This window comes from Ambystoma mexicanum, chromosome 11 (genome assembly GCF_040938575.1).
Source record: "Ambystoma mexicanum isolate Mex_15411 chromosome 11, UKY_AmexF1_1, whole genome shotgun sequence".
NCBI lineage: Eukaryota > Metazoa > Chordata > Amphibia > Caudata > Ambystomatidae > Ambystoma > Ambystoma mexicanum.
Window position 1 is genome coordinate 551,297,203 of NC_090934.1, and position 25,980 is coordinate 551,323,182.

Sequence of the window (25,980 nt, forward strand, 5' to 3'; positions counted from 1 at the left end):
GATATGGAGTTCACAACTTTGTATACCAAGTAGATCACGGCAGATATTCGCTCCAGTGGCTCATCTCCCACTTACCATTTCATTATTTTTGGGTTTCTCCTTGTTGAAAATACACACACTCTATATTTGGACCCATTTACCTTAAAATTGTTCTCGACTGCATATACATGGGACAGTGATAGTTTCTGTTGTAGTCCCAGGGGGGTAAGATCAAACAGTACCACGTCATTGGCAAAAGCTATTCGGTCAAGTGTTGCCATTCCTAGTCTTACTGGATTAGTGCCTCCCCCCTCCCAGATCTTTGCTACATCTGACATGTACAAATTATAAAGGGTGGGAGCCATGACACATCCCTGTCTCAATCCCACATGTGTCCGAATAAGGTCTGTCGTGCCCCCCACCTGTCAAGCCTCACTCTCTCCAAGGTGTTTGTGTGTAACAGGGCCAGCATTTTTACCAGGGTATCTGAGACCCCTGCATTTTGGAGCTTTGCCCACAATCGACCGCAACTAACAGTACCGCATGCACTAGTCATGCCATTTGAGGCCATGTATACCGTACCAATAGACTTTTTTTTGACAGCTGCTCTCATATGAGCCAAAGTAAATGTGTTGAGAGGGGTTCCCATTCCTGCTCGGTAGCCTATTTGAGAATCAAATTAAATAAGAAGTTTACTTATCTCTTGACAGTAAGGTTCCAAAGATCTTGCTCGTGGAGTCTAGTAATGCGATAGGCCTAAAGTTTTTCGGGGTCGCTTTATCACCTTTCTTGTAACTTGGAACAATTGTTGATTGTTTCCACGTCTCTGGGATGCCTCCCTGAGCGTTCACATGTTGGAACAGGTTTCACAGCGGTAACGCCCACATCGCTGCATTCTCTTTAATGACCACCGGAGGCATGTTGTCTGGGCCTGGGGCCTTGGATGCCTTTGCTCTTTTTATTGCCTATATCACATCACTCCGGTCTCATCGACACTCATTTCCTGGGTTACCCCCTTATTATCTAGATCTGTTGATGGTTCATTTTTTGGGGCTACATATTTTTCTTTTAGGAATTTTTCCCAAGTTTGTGCTGATATTTGGCATTCTTCTAAGGAACTACTACTCTTTTTGTGGCTCCTCCCATGATGAACCAAAGGTTGGCCGCATCTTTTTTAACCAGTCTTGATTTCTCCTGATCTTGGTTTCTCTTTTGATTGACTTTAATTGGCTTTTACATTGCGCAATGACCGTTCTCTTTTCTTTATGATATAATGTGTCCGGTGGAATTTATCCCTACAGAGGCCAATTTGTATTCTTTTCATTCTTTTTAATTTCCTTATTCTGTTATCAGAGGGATTTTTATGTGAATTAATTGAATGCCATTTTCCTTTTAGTGATCATTGTTCCAAACATATTTTTAACTTAATATTGTAGTTCCACACTGTGAGCTGTACCTCCCTGTACCTCCCTGTTCCTCATTCGTAACAATTCTTGTGACTATATCTCTGTAAAGACCCTTTTTAATCTAGTGTTCCATCTATAGTCGTTCCCCCTGTAGCTATCTCAGTGTAAGCCAACGCGGTTCCATATGATACTTTTTCGTTTTCATGGGTAATTTGTGCTTAGTTGGCAGATGATAGCTTCCCCACATTTCCATTTATTTCTATAGTGGTAAAGATGTAGTCAATCCATTAGGTTCATTCTCCCCTCTTCCATGTGTGAAGTCTTGTTCTCCCGGGGTGCATGGCCACAATTCCCACTCTGCCATGAAATAGTCCAAAGGCCCCCCAACTGTTCACTTCTGGTTCTGGAGTTTCCTCCTTGAAGTGTGTGCTTTATCCCCTTCTTCTGCCCGCATGCTGCATTAAAATCTCTAGCTACTAGTAGATTTGTGTTCTTAGTCTTTACTAGCCATTCCTCGAAGAGTTTGGCGAACGCTGTCTGCAGGTTTCAAATGTGGCTGCTTGTCTGGTTTACATACATATTTACAATCAGGAGGTTTGGTGTGTGTCAAAGTCTTTCGATGTGTCTAGCCATTAAATCCAGTGAGGATACCCCGATTTCGTGATGACTGCAGTCCCATCCTAAATCGACCGCCACTGCCAGCCACCCCCTTTAGTCTACCATGGACGCCCTGTGTCACATGTTTACAGTATGTTCTGAATCCTGACAACTCAAAATCATCCTTTGGTATTGTCTCTTGTAAGATCACAATGTTTTCAAAGTTGGGAGTTTCTGGAAATGTTTGATGTCAACTTTAATAAAGGTGCAAACTCTATGTAGGATCTTTATTAAATCTGCATATTGCAGTATGCTCCACAAACTATTCATTAATATCCTCCAATTTCCACAAAATACCCATTTACATGAATGCATATCTTTACAGATCCACTTTTACAGATTATTTGTCCCACATATTTTACTTAATAGTCAGCAAACAGGTCCATTAGACCGAATCAAATAACCAAATATTCCTCAAGGGTAATAGTCTAAAAATATTTCATTTTCAGCGGCACACATTAAACATTAACACAAATCGGGGAGGGGTCTGTGCTCTGGGGGGCCCGTCAGGGGTGGTTGGGATGCTACTCATTGTTTTGTTTGTCTTTTATGTAAACGAGAATAAACATATTTCAAACCAAATAATTTTTCAAAAAACATTAACACAAATCGTCTGGAATTCTTACATTTTCTGCTATTAAATAATGGTTTCAGCCCCTTATTAGGCAATGATAATCATTTTGGGCAGATGAATAAAATGGAGCAGATTCTCAAAAATTAACACAAATGAAAAAAGCAAAGAAGATGCACTTTTTTATTTGCGCTCTTTTCCAAAATGCACAGGTCACTTTATTCTCCAAGGTGACCTGTGCATTTCAGGGGAGCTGGACAGCAGGGCAAAAGATGTGCTGTCCAGCCCCCTTGCATGCATTAATGTCGGAAACACACTCCTGGCACTAATAGATTTTAGGCTGCAAGCAACCACGTGGGTGCTGGGAGCGCACTTCGCAGTGACAGGTCATTAAAGGGCCTATATTTGTGAAATATGGTAACAAGAGAAAAGATTTCTCTCCAGGTTTCAAGGATAGAAATGTACATGGGACAGCAGCAGCTCGTACGGCTTACGTCACACTTCCATCCCAAAATGTATGACTGAGTCACGGAGACAATGCCATTCAATGCGCAACCCCTTCAATCCTCCCCCGCCCCCCAGGCGTGTTCCAACCATGCACAGGGGATGTATTCGTTTTCTGCATATTTTAAAGTGCATCCTATCAGTGGCTTCAGGATGCACGTTAAAATGTCGAGAAACAGCACCGGGGTCGTGCAAATGTGCAAAGTGGTGACAATGAGCATCTGAAGGTGCTCTTTCCGGGGTGTGGCTGCTCCTATTCTTTGGTGCAAGTCATAGAATAGGTAAGCACATTGTACCACTTGTGCCTAAACACCCTTTGAGAATCTGCCTCTGTACGTTCATCTGATTCGGGTGAATTTCCTAGAACCCAGATCTTCCACCTGCAAGTAGAAATCCTAGTTTAATCCTGATAATTGAAAAAGCCCCTTGGAATCAAGCCTTTCAGCATTAAATAGTCTTATAAACTAATGAGGAACTCACCTTCTGAGTTGTCTGGACTCAGCATTTCTCTTGGGAGGTGTGTCCCTTGTGGACATGCTCCACAATAGGAACATGCACTCGAGCAACTGGAACATGTCTCAATGTAAATGAGAGAACTCCTCAATTTGAATGCACAAGCAGAGGATTCTACCAGGGCATTCTGTAATACGGTCGGATCCGTAACTGTCTATCTGTCCATTCTTCCATCTACTTCTCAATCCTGCTGTCTATCCGTCCATCAGTTTGTCTATTCTTCTGTCCATCTGTAATCCAACTGTCCATTCATCCATCTATCAATCTGTCAATCCATTTTTCCATTCATCCATCTATCAATCTGGCAATCCATCTGTCCATTCTGCCCATCTCTCAGTTCATCTACCCATTCACCTGTCCATACTTGTGTCCATCTGCCCATCCGTCATTCTGCCTCCGGGGCAGTAGAAATACCAGTAAATTATAGAATAGTTGGTCATGTAGACGGGGGTAGAACATCTTTGCAAAATCTGGCCTGTATAGATAAGAATTCTATTCAATCAAAAATCAAGTGTTGCTCACTATTTAATCTGGATTTCATAAAAGGCTAGAGCAAAGCATACAAATCTAGCCCACCCAGCTCACAGTGTAAAAGCCAGTTTTCGGTTGTCGTGTTTTGATGAATATCTCCCCATTATCAATCGGGGCAGACATTGCAGACATATAGCCTGCGCTGAGTAATTGTGGATTTCCACAGTCTCCTCTGCAGCTGATTACTGCATTTATTTTTCTTCAGGTGAAAGGGTCCCTGGAAGGTAGGCCATCAGGGTGATATTCGGGATATGCACAGTGATGGACATGTGGACACAAGGACGGAAAGATGGATGGAGAGTTTGATAGAGGAATGGAAAAATGGATGGACAGATTGATGGATGAATGGACAGTTGGATTACAGACAGACAGAAGAGAAGACAAACTGATGGATGGATCTAAAAAAACGACTTCCACCCTATATTCCATCAATGTCTCTTTGGTCTAGTTCTCTAGGCCAATTAACATTACCTAGGTTTAAAAAATCCAAAGTACTTGGATGCTCCTTTGTGGTGGGTGCAGCATCTGCCTGGAACTCCCTACACCAGGCACTCTTCGATTAGAATTGTGCTTCGTCAAATTTAAGAAACAATTGAACGCCTGGTTGTTTGAATAAAACTGTTAAAAGAGGTCATGCTCAGGTTTCATGTGTCCTGTCTTTTAAAGTCTATTTGTGTTTGTGTACTGTGCCCTGATGCCTGCGGGCACTGGGGCAGTATAAATATGTAAATAAATAAATATATAAATAAATGGTCAGACAGAAGTATGGAGAGGCGGATGGACAGACAGTTGGACAGATAGGCAGTTAATGGACTAATGGACAGGCAGTTTGAAAGTCTATAGGATGGGGTAATGTACATATTGTTGGCCAGACAGATGGACAGGATGCTAAACAGGATTATTCTTACCGTCACAGGCGGGATATCCATGCGACCAGGCCGGTTGATGGCTCAGCGGAATGCTGCTTGAATTAACATTCATTGTGTTGCTTCCTTGCAAAATCATGATCTGAAAAATATGAATATATCAAGCACCTCGTCAGCGTTTGAAAAACTCAGACAGCGCGCACTCATCAGAAACTCTGGCTGCAGCGTCCGGCAGCAAACTAAGCTAAGTAAAGTGTGTTGAAACAGAGGCATGCTGCTGAATGCAGGGACAGAGGAAAGAAAAAAACGCTTCAGCCGAAAACAAACATTTTCTGTTGCACGTATTTCCATATCAAATTTTCGTTTGCATAACAGAGGGCGCTAATGCCTGACATTTGGACTGGAGTGCACAATTGGCTGTGGTATCAATGAAAATGCTAGTCGTCACTCTAGTAATCCTGGGAGGAGAAAGCTGGAACCATTCCCAGATTGTGACAGAACAAAGCAAACAAGCAAACATGACTCCAAAACGGAACACACCATCATGACCTCCCGCGAACAGGCTGCGGGATCGAGACGCCCTGCTTTATGGGGCGTTTCCGAGATTTACCCAGAGGCCTTTGGGGCAGCCAATCACATGTTCTCACCATCATCAACTTACAGTTGCATCATAGATCCACCCACTACTTCAGATGCACCAAATCACCAAAATCATCAGCATAGTAGAGGTGAAGTCACAGTACATTTGTCCCCTGCGATGACAACCCAGGAAGTGATCTCAAATGTAACATTGCGGTACCGTTTCTCTTAAAATCCCCCCCCCCCCAATCTCCTGTGGTGTCATGTAGCCAAAACTATAGGGGTATTGGTCAGACGTCACATCACATGTCCAAGTTCCCCTCTATTGCACCACGTTTTACCACGAAGATGAACTATTGTAATTCCCAGCATATTCGCGAAAGAGTGATTTTAAACATGAGCAAGAGCGCAGTGACTAAAGCTAGACAATCCTGATCCCATTCTATCCATAGACAGAAGCCAATGGCTTAAATCACCATAGTTGGGAAGCAGATCATACGGGTTTCGAGCTGCAATATAGGTGCAGCAGTTGGTACCCCCAAATGCCCTCCATGACCTGCACCATAGACACAGGATGCACGGATATAAGCAATAATTCCTCCAGCACAAGAATTACATTTACAGAAAATCTAGCCAGTATAAAATGGGTACATCTAAATGATTGAAGGAGTGGAACTAGCCAGGAATTTGACAGATCCAGGAAAGAGACTGGCTTGGCTAGATATCCCGCATCTGCAAAAATCTAAATGTCCTCAGCTTTCTCAAGCCAAGGCACGTTGACGGGACGTGTACTATATGCATGCCAGTAAATATGTTCTGGGCACCTGCAGCCTCTAAGAGTTCCCGAAAAAAAGTACAATTGGTGCACATAGAACTGTTTAATATCATTTCAGCCATCAAGAGATAACTGTGAATTTAAAATGTTACAACCACAGATAAGCAAAGGTATATTATAATTTATGGAAAAAATCAAGAAAACACCACTGAGCTAAAATTGGCCCTCTGGGGAAGGGTGAATGCTATAAAGATGACTTTGGAACACATCACATATGGGTTGAGTATGCTACCCCTTCGTGTGAAAAAGAAACGTTTAATGGATATAGAGAGCCTGTTACAGAGTTTTTATGGGAAAAGAAGCAGCCACACCTGAAGTTATGGAAACTGCAACTCCCCTGCGAGAAGAGGGGTTTGAGGGTCCCAGATTTTGCACTGCACCGTCTGGCTTTTTGTGCAATTCATCTGACCCCATCCCTTGAGCAATCACCGGATGCTCAGGATCGAGCAGAGTCAGCAGGTCTGCACTGTTTGCTCCTGAGGCACTCTTGACAACTAAGAGCATCAGAGGTAGTGTTCCTGCTCCAGCAACCGAATTTATGAGGAAGACCTGGGCCAAGCTAGACGAGTTAGTCAAGGGCGCGGTTTCTCCCCAAACCTTGATCTGGATAAATAGAAGGGTGCAGATTGACAGTAAACCTGGTTTCTGGTCACACCGGTTTTTGGGTGGTGTGCAGTGGTTTGATTACCTAATTGAGGATAATAAATGGATTCCCTTTACAAAACTGTCTACTATGAGCGATCCCTGTGAATGCACCTACAGTGAATACAGAAACTTGAGAACGGCAATTGGTGGTGCGGAGGTGGATGGCAAGATATCCTGAAGGACCATCTGTTGAACTTTAAAAGTAAAGGCCACTTTGCTTCAATGGGTACAAGCTATTAATGAGTAACAAGAAACCTAATAAGACCCTACTGAAGTCCTGGTCAGATTCAATAGGTGTAGAAATTACAGATTGGGAATGGGAGAACCTGTTGGGGAACGCTGCCTTAATGTAGTGGAATCTTGGAGAGAGAGTGCAGCAGATAAAGATTCTAAACAATGTTTACTCGACACCATCTAAACTGTACGTAAAGGATATGAGTGACTCTGATTCCTGTTGGGGCTGTGGCCACAGGTCAGGCTCATTTGTGCACATGATTTGGAAGTGTGGTAAAGTAAGAACTTTCTGGATCAAAGTTGCTGAAACGATGAACAGGGTTCTGTTGCCTAATCTGGACTTTAATTTTCAGACAGTAATTTGGGGGAGGACAAACTGCTGGAGGATCTAAAATAGCCACAAAAATGTTGGTTTTATAGGGCCTCTGCAAAGAAAACTATTTTATGTGATGGAAGAGTGTCGCCTTTCCATCATGGTCGGTCTGGGTAGACGACCTTCGTAAAATGTCACTGTTTGAGAGAGTCTTCCTGCGTAAGCAGAAGAATGGCAATCTGTATGAGGACATCTGTGGAAGGTTTTTGGATCTGACAACTGTATGCCATTTTTTGTTTTGTTCTCATGGCCTGTACTGTAATGTATATACAGAAATAAAAATGTTATACAAAAAAGAAAACCCCACTTTGTAAATATATATATATCTCCTAGTCGGTGGCTTCAAACTGTTGGAATATGTTTCTAATTAAACACTGTTTCCTTCATTTGTAATGGTCTGGAAGCCTCTGAAAAGCCTCTGAAAAGTTACATCTGGTGTCCCTAAGCATAAGGGTGTGCATTGCAAGATGTCCCTGAGTGGTTAAGGACAACACATGTAATTTCTGTCTCTGGCAAATGATTGCAATCATCCTTTCAACAATACGTAAAAGGCTTGTTATTTGGTGATTCATACTCTGTTACTACCACTTTTGCATGTTGCAATATTAGTGGCTACTGATAAATTTAAAGGTACTCAATTTATGAACCACAAAGGCTAATTGCATGCTGCCCTGGAATTCATAAGAGTGAAGTGCAGGTTGGCGCCATGTCAGACGTGAGCACTTATCTAATGAGCTGTCTCCCCTAGCAAGATCGTGTCAGCACAAATTCTGTGATGAAGATATTATGAATGTAGACTTTCTTCCTACTGGTGTAGCATTGCCATCTTTGCTCTTTTAGGTACATTCACTATTTTGTGCTTCTACTAACACGATGTTCAGGAGCATCCATCCAATCAATATAATTTTCTAAGGATGTCTGCATACTAAGTTCTGGACATGCTCACACTGAGGCACAGCCGCTCCTTTTAAAAAAATGTTTTTAATTTTAATTAATGAACACAGTTTCAGTTACAAAACTTGTTTCACTTGAAGATAAATAAAATAAAAAGGAAGCACAAAGAAAAACGCAAAACCAAAGAAAAAAAGAATAATAATATTTAAAAAAAGAAAAATGACAAAGATTGTTGAAGATTGCATTCAGGGACAGGGCATTTAAGCAGAACGACTGGTTTAGAGTCTAATATGGATAGTTCAGTTAGTGTGTATTCTCAACATTTCCAATTTTTATATGAATGCATTCTTCTTTAGGGCTAAATAGGGTTCAATGTGGACGAGTAAGTCTTTCCAAACACGTGGAGCCACAATTGCAAAATTCTGAATGTCAACTTTTTATTTCCACCAATCATCAGTGTTGACCATCTATCTTGGGGCGACAATTTGATGCGTGCAGTAGGAAGCATGTTCGCATAGAGTCCTCTTTCTTCACTCAGCGCTTCACGCAGTCCATAATTATATGATGCAGTGACTCAGTTTCATCTTTACATTGGCAAAAGTGGCAATCGGAGGAGATCAACCCATCTCGTTTCCTTAATGCTAGTACTTCATTAGTCGATGTTTAATCTTATTCTTAAAAAGAGAGCTCTAGTTTTCCGACAGGGAAATAAGGCAAGATACAGGGGTAGCTGTTTGAGTGCTCTAGATTCGTTTACACCTCGTATTGCAAGCTTGTATAGAGATTTTCTTTCTATTGTTTCGATCCAGTTGGATCTTTGGATCTTTCTTTTGACTTTCAATGGACACTGAGTTAAGGTATCTTTTGAGAAGTCCAGGTCATCAAGAAATTTGCTACAGCTTTCCTTCCATGATTTCAATAAAAATGTGTGGGACGAGGTTGTTTTGTCATTTAGGATCCTATTGATGGAGTCATTTCATCTAGTAACAGTTTCCTATAGAGATCGATAGATTTACAAGTTGTAATCGATCTTAATGACTGCAACACCAGTTCGAAAGCAGATGCGGAGGATCAGCAATGATTTTGGTAAACCAAGAATTCTCCTCCAAAATATTGCTTCCAATGTGTCCCATATGTTCCAGTGTAGCTTTAGCATGGCTTCTGCTCCGTAGGTAAGAATTGCCACTACCTTTGACCTATAGAACATGAGGATCGGCTTTATAGAAAATTTGCCATCATTCCTATGCAAAATTGCTCCTTGGTGATCTAGGGCTTCTGTTTTTGTGCAGAGGTAGTCTGCCCATTCCTTTTCACATTTGCTTTGATTCAGGCATACTCCAAGATATTTCAGGAATTTAACTTCTTTCAGTTTTTTTGAGTGTAGAAATAATGTGTTGTTCGTTTTCCTTTTCCTTGGTTGTTGAGTTAATGACATGTGATGTGATTTGGATGTATTTATCTTGAGGTAATTTTCTCTTAAATAGCTCTAGAGGGCTTGAAGTCGTTTTTGCATCACAACCTAAGTTCTGTCTAGTAAGACGAGATCATCTGCATACATTAAGTATGGAAGCGCTGTTCTGTTTCACAGCCACTCCGCTTCCAAAAGTCTCCAGTATTAAGAAGCAAGATAACCAGAGGACTCTAATAGAGTGTCAAATGTCACAGTTATTTTATCCCATATCAAAATCCTTAGGATATCCAAATTAGTATACATGGTTCACGGTTACAACCATGTTAGGATGAGTGTTGTGGAACATGAAATGAGTGCCAAGCACGATTTAAAATATTCACTCAGTGATTCAAGAATACAACCCTTTTACTATAGACAAATTTGTCAAATATAAAGATATGTGGTCAATTTTATTTCCCTAAATTCTCATAGGGGTATTTTCCAGACTGTTCAATTTGGAATGATAACATTCTATCAGAAAATAATGTGTATGGTTTTTCCAGGTTTTAATAATGTTTTTTTGCCCAGCAATACAAGTGTAACGTAAGTGATCAGTAGAAATGAACATTATACCATTTTAAAAAGAGCCACTTTAAAAGTAAGTACAATTAAAATAAATACCTGTAATAGCTTATTATGCCCAAAATAACCCAGCCTCCCGCCTTCAAGATATCTGTGTTTTTTCTCTTTGGTTGTGCTGCCTGTCAGAAATGGCTGGGTCGGTTCTTGCAAACATACACCTGATGACACGACTCCACCAGCAGAGAGAAAGGGAACAAGATAGAGGTATTGGAGGCAGTAACAGGGAGAGAAAGGGAGTGCAGTAAGAGAGAGGGACAGAGAGTGAGCGAGAGAGGGAGGGAGAGAGAATGTGAGAGAGAGGGTGCTAGATTGGCGGGTGATACACCAGGTATAGCTAGTGTATTTATAAAAGAATAAAGTTCTAGACATCGTTTATTCCAAAATTATGAACTTTGCCTATTTTTCCATTGACACTGAAACCCCAGAAGGGATTTTTGTCCTTTCCAGAAAGTCGCAAATCAGAATTGATTCTTAAATGTTGCAGGAGGCGATACAGTGCTCGCACGGCCAGCACTAAAGAGGCTGGATTCTGGGATAGTACGAGCATGTGGGGATGAAGCCATACCTGCACTGAGCTTAATATCTACTTAGTATAATGCTCAGATTACAATATACGTAATATCTGCCACTGCATGTATCATACCAGAAACAGACCTCCAAATAATTTGCAGCTGAAATACTTCCAATGTAGAAGACATGTCAATTACAAGATTAGGGCAGGCTGTTATTTCATTGTTTTGTAATGTGCTGATATGTTACCAGATGAGGATACTGTTGACGCAGTCTTTGACTAAGATGTCTGTTGCATCAGGTCTTAACATAAACAGTTCTTGTATTTTTTTATATTGTGTTATAGTTCAAAAGAACTTTTCACAAAGTAAAACAAAGAAAAAACATAATTACAAAACAACAGAATTAACATATACATTACATTCATCAAGACAGTTAATACACCAAAAGGAGAAATAAAAAATAAGAAGAAGCAGAAGTAAACCTAAACACGGAGTAATTATTACAGTAGGACAACAATGTAGGTAAACACCTTACACATCAGTGCCAAAAACCGGGCCCTATTAATTTACATTCTCGAGGCCCATAAGCAATTTCACCTCATCTTCAAATTTACATAGACGTTCTTTTGCCACTTTCCAGATCTGAGTAATGGCAATAGTCAAATAGTTACTCCTCCTGGAGAGACAGTAAAACCAAACATTTTCACTTTCAATATCATTATATTCCCGATCAAGTTTAGACAAGTATTTATCATAGGTAGATCTCATTGAATAGCAACAGGTGAGAACATGTCTTATAGATTCTACCTTGTCACTGACCACACAGAGTCTGCAGATCCTTTTTTCGATTGGCTAGACCTTTCCATATTCCACGAACCCCCAGGACATTAAGACGGTTATGTCTAATATCCATGAAGATTCTGCGATTGGTCTGTGATGGCATAAGAAAGAGATATCTTTGGGGTTCTTTATATCTAAAGGGCATCATTGAAAAGGTATGTAGAGAAATCATGGTAGAGACCTCATCGTGACTAGTTGCCCAGTCCCATTTTTCAATGACATTTTTCAGTGATTTTAACACCACTCCTTCACCATGATCCCACCTAGGTGTCCAACAATTATTTTTAAATAGCTGCAGATTAAGTTCTTTAAATTTATTAAGGGCCTCCATCTTACCCTCCTCTAAACCTTCCCTAAGAATGTATAGAAGGGTTCCAGGATATGCAAATGTAATTTTCACATAGAGTTTGTCCCTACTATGGTCAATTTGGGTGGCCAGGGAAATAAGCCCCACTTCCAGGCGGACCGCCTGTACAGGGATATAGTTGTTAAGACCAAGCAATCTACGCCATATGATACTTTCAGTAACATCAGTCCAGTCAGACCAGTCCGTAAATGATGTCTCCAAAGCATACAGAAACATGGCGGCAGGCTTTTGTTTGTATATATTAATAATTCCATGCAAGCTATATCCCGTTTTTTTAAAGGACATAGCTGCTGTAAGTGTGGCCATAATTTAAGCTCTTTTATTCTGTTGTACCAGTTTGGTAATAGTACCTCTGTCACCGCAGAACTCATAACCCAGATATTTATAGGAATGAACTTTCCTGACCACACCCGATGATCAAGGAATTCCAGACTTTTTACAGATATTTTGACCCACTGCCATGAACTGAGTTTTGTTAAGGTTAATAGTAAGGCCATTGGCATTAGCGTAGTCACATACAGTCCTAGCGCTATTGCAAATGCCACTATATGTATTATCAAAGATAACGATATCAACATAACATATCCAGCTGATTTTATGTGAGCCCATTCTAGAGAAAGCATTCATCTTAGCTTTAAATATTCCACCAAAGTTTGCCTTAAATAGATTGTAAAGTGTAGGTGCCAATGTACAACCCTGTCTGCCCCCTTAGCAATGGCAACAGGATCAGACAGAGCACCCTCATTATCTATACGTATCCTGGCCTTACTTTCTTCATATATCACTTTACAGACATATAGGAGATAAGGTGGCATACCAAGCAGCTCAAGTTTTGCCCACAACATTTTGCGCTCAACTGAATCAAAAACTGATGAAAAAATCTACAAATAGCATGTAAAGAGGCAGCCAATTCTTACCCTTGGCCTGTTCAATGAAAGTATTGACTATAAAGATATTGGGCCTCATTACGACCCAGGCGGTAAGTTACCGCCTGGGCCGTGACTTTACCACCATGGCGTAAACTACGTTTACGCCATGGTGGTTGGCGGACTTACCGCCCCATTCCGAGGTCGGCGGGGCGGTAAGTCCCCAATCCCCATTTACCCTTCCCCATTCCCATTTTTGCCCCATAGGGCATAATGGGAGTGGGGAAGGCGTTAATTACGCCACCGTAAATTACGGTGGCGTAATTAACTCCATGGTCCCTTAGCGCCATGGATTTTAACACCTGCTAAAAGCAGGTGTTAAAAGCGCCATGGCGCTAAGGGACCTCGTAGTTGGCGGTAAGGGGTCGGCGCAGCTAACGCTGGCGTTAACCCCTTACCGCCAGGGTCGTAATGAGGCCCATTGTCCTTGCTAGAACATCCTTTGGGAAAGCCAGTTTGGGCCCTATCAAGGATATGGTTGTTGTCAATCCATTTCATTATTTCACGGAGGACTATGGTACAAAAGATCTTACTAGACACGTCGGTAAGAGCAAGGAGCCTATAGTTCTCAGGTAAGCTCAGACGTCCCGACTTAAAAACAGGAATAATGTGAGACATCTTCCAGGAAATTGGCATAACACCAGTATCAATGATTTTCTGAAAGATAATCCCCAGAATATCTGTCCATATGTTCAGATTATCTTTAACAATAACATTACAGAGGCCATCAGGCCCAGGCGCTCTGGATGTTTTAAGGCTCTTAACTACCATTAAGATATCTTCCCTTGATATAGTTAGAGTATCAATAGGTCTTTTAACCATAGTTGTAGAGTCTCCCTTAAATTTATTAACAAGATACATAACTCACGTATGGCTATTGATAGGGATAGCCAACTCAGAATTCCCAGATTTGCCCATAGACCTAAAACTAGCCCAGAAGGTCCTAGTGTTACCATATAAAAGAAGGCGAACCATATATTGCCAATTATTATTGTTCTCAGGGGTCAGATATCTTCTTATCTTGTTACAGTATCTATTCCTGATCATTCTCTTCTCATTACATACCAGCACAGGATCTTTGCCACTGGAGTCACACAGGCGCAGCTTTCTGCGCTTCTCGCTTTTCATATCTCTAACTACCCTATCATATACTCTAATTCTATTGGGATTATCTTTATAGGGTCCAAGCTTACATCCAGATGGTATAATATCATGAAGATGTTTAGATAGCCAGGTAATAATACCATCTGCAGAAGAATAAAGAAGATGATCAATATTAATATCAAGGCACCATTTTTTAGCCTTAGTTAGATTAGCATCTGACCACCGAATTCTATTACCTCGGTTAGAGATAGTGATCCCCTTGGTTGCATCATTGTCAGCAATCCTATTAATCCAACTAACTGTACATTGCAGTAGTGAATGATCACTGAATTCATTACCCAAAATAAGGAAACTGATAGTGTTGTCAAATAACTTATCACTCATACAGATGAAATCAAGCATAGAAGAATAGCAACCATTTGACCAGGTAGCGCCAATATTATTGTGATCAAGACCACTTCCATTCAACACCACTAGATCCATCTCCTTAGTAAAGGTAGACCATCTTTCAGCTCTCGTCAAATCTCCCAGATTATAACACAAAGTATTAGCATTGAAATCGCCACCCAATACCATATTGGTCAGGCCATCTGCCGTACATTTATCAAGCAGACATTCATATATATTCTCTGTTGGATATCAGCCGTATATGGATTGCCAGGAGGGTCATATATATTGATCAGTATAATACGCTCCATTCTGCATATGCATCTCGACAATCAATACATTGGGATTAGCAGAGACCAATTCACATTTGGAGGCATGTATACAATTCGATACCAATGTTATCAATCCCCCAAAGGGCCTGCCCTTTTCACCTTTACTTGCAGGATTGTAGTACGCAGTGAAACCGTCAAACACAGCCTCCTGCATAAGCCACGTTTCCTGTAAGAGGACAATTTGAGCATTGGAAAGAAGATCATAAGAACCCAGTTCAGAAAATAGATGTCCGTGTCCTCTAGTATTCCAGGAAATTAGCGTGGTATCATCTCAAATACTATTTTGACCCAGTGGTAGAAAAGAAAAGAGCCATTCCCAATGTGATTTTATTACATCGTTATCGATTACTTGACCATTAGTCTCCTTTGAATTTCTGGGATATACATGACTATCCTTATTAGATAGGCAGTCAGATCTCTCGTCATTAGCATCCAACATGTATCCACATTCTTTTAGCTCATTTTTGTGTTCCCTGGTAAGACATACAACAGCTTCAGAATAGCAGTGGACTCGGGTAAGCATCCTCTGACATGGTTCAACAAACTTAAAATCCTCACTTTTAAGTATTCTTAAGGGAAGTTGTGCATTAATAATCTCAAGAAGTGTACCTCGATTAATCAGCTTTTTAGTTTTCTTAGTGCTTACCTGTGATAGAAAACTGTTTTTTTGGTAGATACACCGACTTAGTTGGAATTGTAACAAAATCGGGAAATGATTTCGTAGTGTTTGTAGAAGCTTCCAGAGGTAGTTTTGTAACAACAACAGAGAACTTAACTTTAGATTTATTTTTTTCCACATTATACACAACAGATTCATCCGAACTTTCATCCAATCTATCAGCAGTAGAATCAGTAGTATCAAGTGTACTATCATCAGGTACATTAACTGACCCCACTGAGAGCAGATTGTCAGGTACTTTAGAGGCTATCATCTTAGGCTTATCAGTGTGAATCAGTCAGGTGGTAAGATTCCCACCATTCATAGCATGCTTTTTAGCCTTCCTGGCAGCTCGCTTTCTACCTCTTTTAGTCTTGGATTGCATCCATTCTGGTATCTGCTTATAGGCATTTTCAGACACTCCATCATCCTTGACTACTTTCTTTACCATATTTTGCCACCTTCTCCTCTCTCTCCTAGACAAATGGCATTGGTCCAGACTCTCAAATTCTCTGGCAGCCAGAATTCCAACCAATGAGGATTCCAAATTTTCAGTTCCCAATACAGGTGTTACCTCATTGGCAGGCACCTTATCCACCAAGGTCTTACCCACCGTCCCAGGACTTGGCACTATTTTTGCCATATCCTTAAGTGCCTCTGCATTATTTCTGACCTGGGAAACAATGGTATAACACAATCACAACAGAATTTTCAAAGCGAAACTGGTAGTGGTATTATGAGTCTCCAAGTCTTTAAGTTTGGCTTCAATATTACATTTTATACAGTCAGAGTTTGCATCTAATGAGACATTTTCTTGTGTTCCTAACTCATCAAGACTGTCCACTAATCCTGTAAGTTTGGGAGAACATGAGAGTCTGTCAATGATGACCATGGGAGGAGTACTAACAATAGTTCCTTCAGATATTGGAATAGCCGGAACAGTATTCTCCTTTACTGGTACCGGGCTATAGTCTTTCCGCCTCTCCAAATCAGTAATTTGGCCTTCCAGGCTATAGCAGAGGTTCAACAGGGAATTATTGTTATCAAATTCCAGCGAGGTACATGCCACGCCACAGTTGTCATTGCCTCAGCTGGTTCCGGATGAATTTGTGTAACCGCCATTTGGTCACAGAAGAAGTCAGTAATCTTCTTATCCTTGTTGGTCACTGTCTGCATGCTTGTTTCCGCCATCTCCACATCTTTATTGTCATGCCTACTCTTTTTTCCACACGTGAGTTTACTTCTTAATTTCGTAGTAACCCAGTAAAACACCTATTTAAATAGGTTTAAGTTAGCACAAACCAAAATATGGTAAGCTAAAAAATCAGGCCAAAATGTGCCAATTACTCTAAACCCCAAGGGGCAAAACTGGTTCAAAGATCAATAGATCAACAATCACTAGTAAGCAGCAAGTTCTGTATCTGGGCAAAGCCACAGCCTATTAGTTACACCACACAAAGGCAATGAACACTGGCTCAAAGATCAAAAGATCCTTAGTCGCCAGCAAAAGACAGGGCAGTAGGAAACCTTATAAGTAAATGCCACAGAGCACAAACTTCCTTTAGAGTACTGCCAAAGGCCACAAAACTGCCAATTGCCTGTTTGCACAATCCTTTACTCTGCTATCAGGCAATAGCAAACACATAAGTTAACAGGCTGCCCTCACTGAAACATGGTCCATACCTCTGCATTGTAACAAAGAAGGCAGAGAACAGGCAACACGGAGACCAGTGCAGTCAAGCCCACAGAGATCACAGGGATTGCAGCATCAGCTATGACAAACTTGTTGGGGACAGCGTTTACCCACGTATACCCGCGAGGGATATACACGGCAACATGGCCGCTCGAGCACACAAACCCTCTGACGCTGGGAAAGGAATCAGAGGAAAGGACCCTGTAGGGAGCCGCATATGCATATGTCGTAAGCCTATGAAACCGTCAAGCTGCACCTCACACGGAAGAAAAAATCAGCAAAGGAGGCCGCTTCCGACAGCCGATACTATCAACAGTTTTGTATTGTCCAGGGAGTAGTTGTTAGAGTCAGTGCCTGTTAGAGGGTGATTCTCTGTACTATTTGTGAACATGCCAAATGCCTAATTTAGTAATCTCTTGAATGCGTCAATCTGGATATGTTCTTCCAGGTTCTGGTTCAAGGCATTCACAGATTTGTGTGGCCAGCACTGAAGTAATGCAATCGCTATCATTCTTGTCATTAAATCTATTTTTGGTGAATTGTCTCAAATCGACTGATCTTAGATTTCAACCAGAGGTTTAGAGTGGCATCATCCTTTAAAAATATTCTGGGCCTTTCCCACAAAATGCTTTGTATCATTATGAGTAAGAGAATTGGTGCCAGATCATATGATCTTCAGACAGAAGGAGGGATCCTTGTCAACCCAGGCTCGCAGAATGGATGTAATTTGTAGCGCAGCAGGGATAACTGCTTATACCCATATTTGAAGTATGGTGAGTAAATACAATAGTCTTGTTTTTTGCTTTAGTAGTTATTTGTCATTTTGTATGATTAAAGCTTAGTTACGTTTTTATGTCCATGGTTTCACTTGCTGTGATGTGACAATTATTAAGAAAATCAACCCTATTTGTTTGCACAATCTCCAATTCATCAAACACACTGCAAACAACCTTGCCACTAAACAATACCCTGTCAATACTTCACTCTGATGAATGTTGTCCTTACAAATACATTCAATGTAAATTGTTGTATTTCTAATCAATTTAATTTAAAAAAAACTCCTTTGTCAAAAGATAAAATTACATGTACAGTAAATACAGGTGTTATGCCCTCAGACTTATGAGAACATTGTTAGTTAAAACCCCCTCTACATGCAAGTCGACACAAGAAACACCCTCTTGCTTACAGTTACCTTCTTACTTTTTTTAGAGACGAGTCTCAGCTAGACTGCGTGGTGTGCACATAATCAAAGCACATGGAGCCATGCATCACCTAAAGGTGAAAAGTGGAATTAGGAAATGACTGAAACAGCAGACGCAGAAGGATAGGCTATGGCAGATGGCAGTTGTCATGACAAACATGGAATGATAATGTGGAGAGAAAGCAGATTGGTTGAATTTCAAAACGAGCCTCTGGTGTCAAAATTAAACAATGTATAAGGAAGTGGGGGGAGGATTTTCATGTTAGATTTCACACCAATAAAAAAGGTAATAAAAAAATTTAAAATCTGAATCATAGAAAAATTAATTGAAAAAAGGCAAACCTTTTAAGAAAAAAGTAATACAACTTTTTGGGTTAGTACAATTTCCTTTATACAAATCTAAGGTGAAGATAAAGCAAATCATGCAAAGACTCACTGAATACAATTTAACTAATCCTGACAAACGAAATAAGATAAATATTATAGGAATAATTTAAGAGAAGGGGAACAGAAAAATAACAACGATTCAAATCAGGGTCTAATCTAGCAATTTGGTATGGCCATTTCCTACTTTTCATCTGTGTTACCAGATGCACCAATCAGAGTAGCACTGCTCATACTGCGATCCATTTGTATGCATAGTAGACAAGATCACTGACAAGTTTACTTCTCTAATACAATTCACCTAAAAGTCGTCTGCTGGTTTTGGAGTTTAATTAATCAGTTGGTTTAATTCATTATGCGGCAACTCATGCAAATAAATAAAATGGACTCTCAGGTTTTTCAATGTTTCTTCTCGGACTGGGTCTTTACACAATCTGCAATGACGTTACTCATAAGTGACTTTGTACCACAAATGCAGAATCTCATTAATCACAAGTTAATTAAATTGAAACTTCATAAATATGCTTATAGGGAACATTCATCAAATACCGCGGTGTAACTGTATTATCCTTGAATACCGGTACATACTATTACAAAGATGCTATATCAGAAAGGTGCCAGAGAAAGGGTTCTTTTTTCAGGAGAAGAATTTTAATTACTTTATGAAAGAATTCATAAGACTCAAAGGTACATGAACCAACCTTCAGCTGACCTAGAAGCGATGATCCAAATGGTACATAGAAATGTACCTTTAATGAGGAATCCAACTCATGTAGAAATGCCAGTAATGAGTGTCGCTTTGCACATCATCTTGTTATATAGAATGTTAAATAGTGTAATTTAGCACAGTGTTGGTAAGTATACTAATCCCCATTCATTTAAAATGGATTAGCCTGTGGTAATCCCAGGGCTCACCTCTGAAGTTGGCCTTCCAGGCTATTTAACCAGTGTGTATCCTTATGAGCCCAAAGTTCTGCACCAAATAAAAGGGACTGACAAATCTTAGCCCAACAAGTAATTACTAAAGGCATCACTGAACACCCTCAATAATTGGAGTCAAAGCAAAATTGTCAGAAACATCATTGAGCAGCTATAATTTGAGAGCAGGGTCCCGCGTGGTTATTATGGAGACACACATGCTAGACAGATAATACACACCAGCCCAGTCATGACTAGAGCACTTTTCAGCATGCTGACACTAATATGAAAGACAAATGCTGTGGCTACATATTTGTGGTATTCTAGTACTCATCATGCCATAACCAAGCATGGCTTTTGCTGACAGTTTAAGATGCCACAGGACTATATACTGAACACAATTGCTATGTTTTGAATCAGAGGTGCAGATGAATAAAGATCCACTTCTGCTTGTTAGACCTGTATGTTCCAGCAGCTGTCAGGAATGTGCACGTGACCTTTGAACCTGCCCTGCTCCCACTACAGTGCAGTTGTTCAGGATGTTAGGATAGTAAAATCAGGTATGATTATGGCATGGAGCATTACAAAAGAGGGGTATGATTAACAGGCCTCTCTTTCAGAAACACAATTACCCTCATAAGAGAAAAGTTAAGGCTTTCACACCCTTGCAGATGGCATTCTGTCACAAATAGTAAGCACATTTTGATAAACATAATTCTCCCTCTTAAACAGTTGTTCTATGGTGATGAAGATTATCGGCCTACAAATCTTAATATAGGGTTTAAAAAAGGTATATCAACGTCAACAACATTGTTTTTCTTTTTACATTTACTGATCCTTCCTGCCTTTTTGGCCACTAAGAGCATGTAGCTGTTTAATATGTATGTACAGCACAATACATATTTTGCACATCCCCATTGCTCTCATCTGTGAAATAAAGTACATTTAACCTATGTGTATTTTGACATGGAAGCGTCATTGATTCACCATATGTAAACATGAGTTACGGAGTAAAAACGGCTGTTTTATCTAAATAAAAAATAAAAATAAATGTGGATATGTAATTGATACTATGAACAAACAAAATACTTGCATTACTATGTAAAGACCCATTAATGCAGATCCATATATCACTTTGGGGTCCCTTGACACAATACATTTTGCTATATATATATTAAATAAGTACATACATACATATATAAACACAGGGTAAGGTATATGTTTACATTAATACATGGATAGGAAGACAGACAGAAATAAGCACCTGACAAGTGGTGCGAGTATCTGTGCATATGATAGCAATCCCTGGCAATCAAAGTGAACCCTACAGATATGCCCTCTGAACATGGAGGGTACGTTTATAACCTGTGTTCCACACATACAAATTGAACGCTGAGATAAAATGGCACATATATGATGACAGAGGCCTGAGTGACTCTACTCTAGTCGACCGTTACTGTACTCTAGTAGTAGAACCCTTTTAGATACTGAAGCCGGCATGTGACTGAAGGATCTCAGAATGTTGTTCGTCCACACACCTACACATCTTTCACACCCCATGCACACAATAGCAAAATCCACATGGAAATCTGACAACCTTTGTGCACTACTTTTACCTGCACAATCATCACAGTGCAACTAAAGGCAGCCAGCATTGTGTACTGGATATGTTGTCTGAACAGACAGTAAATTGCTTGGCAGCTGAACATTTGACTAGTGCCACTCCATGAATGTTCCACCACAAGTGGGTGGCACTTACAGGCTGGTAGGGGTGGGGTTGGGACAGAGTCAATTTCATGTCAAGTTACATGTCCGGTTTGGGACTGACATGTGATTGACCTGGACTGAGCCCTACCATTCATTCAGAGGCTCTGGACTGAATAGTAATGTCATTTATTCACGGTTGCATAGATTTCACTTTGTCAGAGAGATACTTAGACAAGAAGTTGTGCAGTAGCACCTTTGGGCGTTCTTATGCGCAGAATGGGATTAACATAATAAATGATCCCAGGCCCAAATAACCGGACAGACTCCAGGAATATGGCAAGATACTACTTTATTATCAACTCAATAAAGTAGGGAAACCTGGCAATAAAACAAGTTGTAGTACGCACACTCTCAAATACATTTCAGGCACAAAGAATCTTTATGCCTAGATGTGTGTCAGCTATGAAGTCATCCTACATGGCAAATAATAAAACCTATTGGATGGAGGGGTTGGTTATGGGAACATATCTACTTATAATCTCTGTAAGTCTTAGTAGCAACATTGGCTGCCCCATATCTAGTAGGAATGCCCTGAACTTCCTCCTAACTAAGTATAAAAAAGATTATAACTGCATAACAGCAATGGATTGGCTCCTGCAACATAGTATACACACCATTGCATAGGCCTTTATGATTGGTTGGCATGCTCTCCCAACCTTTGACATTCGGCTCATTAGCAGCAAGTAAGCAAAATGAAACCGAGGTGCAGAGAAAATTGTCAGACTACTGCCCATTTGCCCAATTAGTCTATCATCTCTCATCAGCCAAGCTTTCAGCCAAGCTTCTCTTTTGTACTTGACCTTGCTGGATGTTATCTTCTCTTCTCTGAAACCTGGTAGCCTAGGTAGCTGGGCACAGTGGCAGCCTACGGAGAGCAGAGCACAGTGGCCTAGTTACATCATTATCTCCGTCCAGGGCTTATCAATAGACTTTGTTTCTGGTCTGGAACCATGCGTGAGGAGACCATGATTTTGTCAATTTTGCCTCTGGTTAGTGCTATTTGATTCAATTATATCAAGTGTTACGCCCTCTTCGGCCTCTGGAGACTTGGTTGCTTCGTCTCACATATGCCTTTTGCATCTTTATTTGTCAATACTTGTCATTCACAAATGTTTGTTCATTGATTTAATCTAAGAAAAAATATGTCCTGCGTATACTGCTTATCCTCATTGACTCCCTTTGTACTCTTCAGTTTGCTTCTCGCTGGGGCATCCTTGATCTCTGGCAACAGCTATTCTTTGTTCATGCACACATTTTCATTTCCAGCGTCTGTCAGCTCTGTAGCCCTGGTCTTTCTCCTCTAAGCTTTTTGTTTACTATTATTCAGAGCCAACGTCCATCTTTTCAACATGGCTGCTTTACCAGTGTTATATTTTCTACTGCATTAAGCTTCCATGTGACTCATCTACCTTGCTTTTCTGTGTATATAAATGTACTATTCAACTGGTTACTTAGCTTCTGTATACATGGTTTCTTCTCAATCGTGTACATGTTTACTTTGTTCCTTTGATTACATCTTCATTCTTTTCTTTAAGCATTCTTATATTGTTCCAATATGTTGGAGGTGAGGGGGTGGGTTTTATCAATGACATACACATCTTCTTCTCAGCATAATGAATGTGTAGGATAAGTATGAATTTAAACACTGAGTCAGTGCACTGTCTGCTTCACCAATTTGATTTGAAATGGAGGCTGCACTAATTTTAAAAATGAATATGGGAAGAAGCCTGTGAGGTTTTTCTACAATTAATTCTATAACATGTTAGAATGTTGCAGTTGATTTAGCCTAGTGTGAGTACCAATGCTTTGGGTGTTTGTTTGTACCAAATGAGGTAATTTCAAATTATGGTGCCATGAATGCTATAGAGTTAACATTTATTATCATGCAATTTGCCAGGTAACGATTAGTTGACGATTTTTGGGGGAATATTGAAGCAATCAGAGAGACACAGTAAGACAAATAAGAATTTATAAGTTACTGATGTAGCAAAATTATATACTGTGTACATACTCTGTAATTGTTTTGTTTTAATGTTGGTTTATGGTTTTCATTCAGCATCAGCATCCTGACGAAGGCGTAGCATAAAAAGGTTGAGCGTTCCACCGAAACGTGTCGACCACCTGAAAAATGTTGTCTGTGCATGAATGTTAAACTTGTTTGTATAAAATGTTACATATTACAAATATTTGTAACTTTATTGAAGTTGTGTGCTAATTTCACTGTATTTTGCATCTATTGTAACATTTCTATTTTTGTAAATTTGATTATAATGAAATATTTTTTTCTATATATCTTTTTTGTTACTATTGTATGCAATTGGGAGTTGAGTGCATGTGATGAAATTGAGTTGATTTTTGTTTTTTGAGAAAATAATGTGTGAAATCATGTTTCTTATTTATAGATCCAATACAATGTGTGTTCTATGATGTTGAAATGTGTTGTGCCTCAGGACTCATCCTGTTTGCTTTTTATTATATACAGATTAAGACTCACAACTTATTTTTAAGATCACAAAGAAGGCTCTAACTTTAAAAATTATTTGGCAAAATGCATGGTGCTTATTGGTTCTTGGATTGGTGTAAATGATCTAAAATATAATCCATACAAAACAGAGGTCCTTTTAATAGGAGAACAACAAAGTACCTGGTCAGACTATATTTGACCCTCACAACTTGGAACCAGTCCTTACCAATTAAAAAGGTAAGGAACCTTGGAGTTATTTTTTAAATTCCATTTTTTTGCTTTCTTCCTGATATCAGTGGTCTCAAAATTGCTTTCAGTGATCTCAGAACTGCTTCATAAGCCTTTAAAAGCACATCTTTCTTTTTCTTACTTCCCTGACCATACATATATGTTATGTGAACAGTATATAAATGGATATACCTAAATATATGATGCAATGTCTCCAGAGAATACATTATGCACTAAGTGCCTAGAAGACTTGTCCAATTTCCCCTGCTCCGTCTCACTACACTTTTTACCACAGCCAGGTAAAATTCCGAATCACTACGCATGGTTCAAAAGGCAATTAAAGATTTGATCCAGAATTTAGCAAGAATAAATTCTGTCTGTATCAACCGGCGTGGACACTACAATCGAAGACGAACAAGCACGTATGTTTTAGGTGCATAGAGCTAGATTTGGTGGGCATTCACATTCTCACAAACTCTGAAACATGATCCCCACTGGGTTAAGGACCACCAAAGAGCCCTGGAAATTCAGAAGTGATATGAAAACATCTATTTGACCAAATTCTGTAAGACCCCCCCATTGGTCAATGATTGTGAGCATATTTAATTAGTATCTCAACAGTTCTATGATGCTCCTTCACTAGCGACTGTGCACTGTAATAGTTTGCTTTAACATCACATAACATCGCCTAACATTTTATGTGCATGGCCTAACATTTTATGTGCATGTACTAGGTCATATTTAATATTTTTGTAATATAAAAATGTGCTTCTGGTAAGGAAATGCGCTATATTTTCTGCTAGCTTTTAAGGAATTTAAGAGATTGTCCTTGAATATGTATTTTTATTTTCCCATCTTTGCTCAATACTTGATGTTGGTCCTCAACAATTCTGTTTAGTTGAATCAATAAAGTGTCATTTGTGACCACTAATGCTACTTGTTTTCTACTTCTAAACTCTATATATTGCTTCATATTTGAACTGGGTATTTTCAATGCAATTTCCCAGGGTGGAGTTTCGTCAGGAAGTGCACTCACCTTTTATGGGAGAGTTTGCTTTGCCCAGAATTGTAAAGTGGCAGCTTTAAATGTCACCAGGGATTACAGTTACTGTTTCTTTAAGTGGTTGAGCTAACAGGGAGCTGCCAGCATTTCTAAGCCATCTGCTTTGGGCATGAAGGATTGTTGCATTAATGTGATTTCTGCCTAATTTCTGAACACCTTTGCAATCTATTTGTGAAATGAAGGCTCTGAAATATGTGTTGTTTTCAACGTTTTGACTGGTTGCATTTATCGTTTCAAGGCTGCTCGAATCTCCAATTGCTCCACCATGTTCAGTGATATGCTTTTTAATTCTGGCCTGCTTTAAGATTGGGTGGTGTTAAAATTGTGAACAAATGATTGTTGCAGAGGTTTATTTCTGCCAATGATTTAGAGAAAAACACATATTTTAATGGTGGACTAAACACAGCTAATCAATGTGTTTTCTTTTTTACAGGTTGTGTCTTTTTAAATCAGGATTCCCAAGAGTTCTTAAATTCTGAATTGTTTTTCATGGAAATCATGTTTTTTTGTGTGTGAT

At 39.8% G+C, this 25,980-nt stretch overlaps 1 protein-coding gene across 3 annotated transcripts in view; it reads right to left on the bottom strand.

Moving 5' to 3' along the window:
• The window catches only part of EHF (ETS homologous factor), a 204,838-nt gene that overhangs the window by 77,883 nt on the left and 100,975 nt on the right, over positions 1 to 25,980 (bottom strand). The window contains exons 2-3 of one of the 3 annotated variants that reach the window (XM_069623375.1): positions 18,639 to 18,710; positions 5,070 to 5,169 (exon numbers count right to left, since the gene is read on the bottom strand). In XM_069623375.1, the coding sequence (XP_069479476.1) occupies positions 5,070 to 5,166 (97 nt within the window). In that variant the 5' untranslated portion in view covers positions 5,167 to 5,169; positions 18,639 to 18,710. Of the gene's footprint in view, positions 1 to 5,069; positions 5,170 to 18,630; positions 18,711 to 25,980 lie in introns of all 3 variants that reach the window. The other 2 variants (XM_069623376.1, XM_069623374.1) reach the window with 2 other exon arrangements.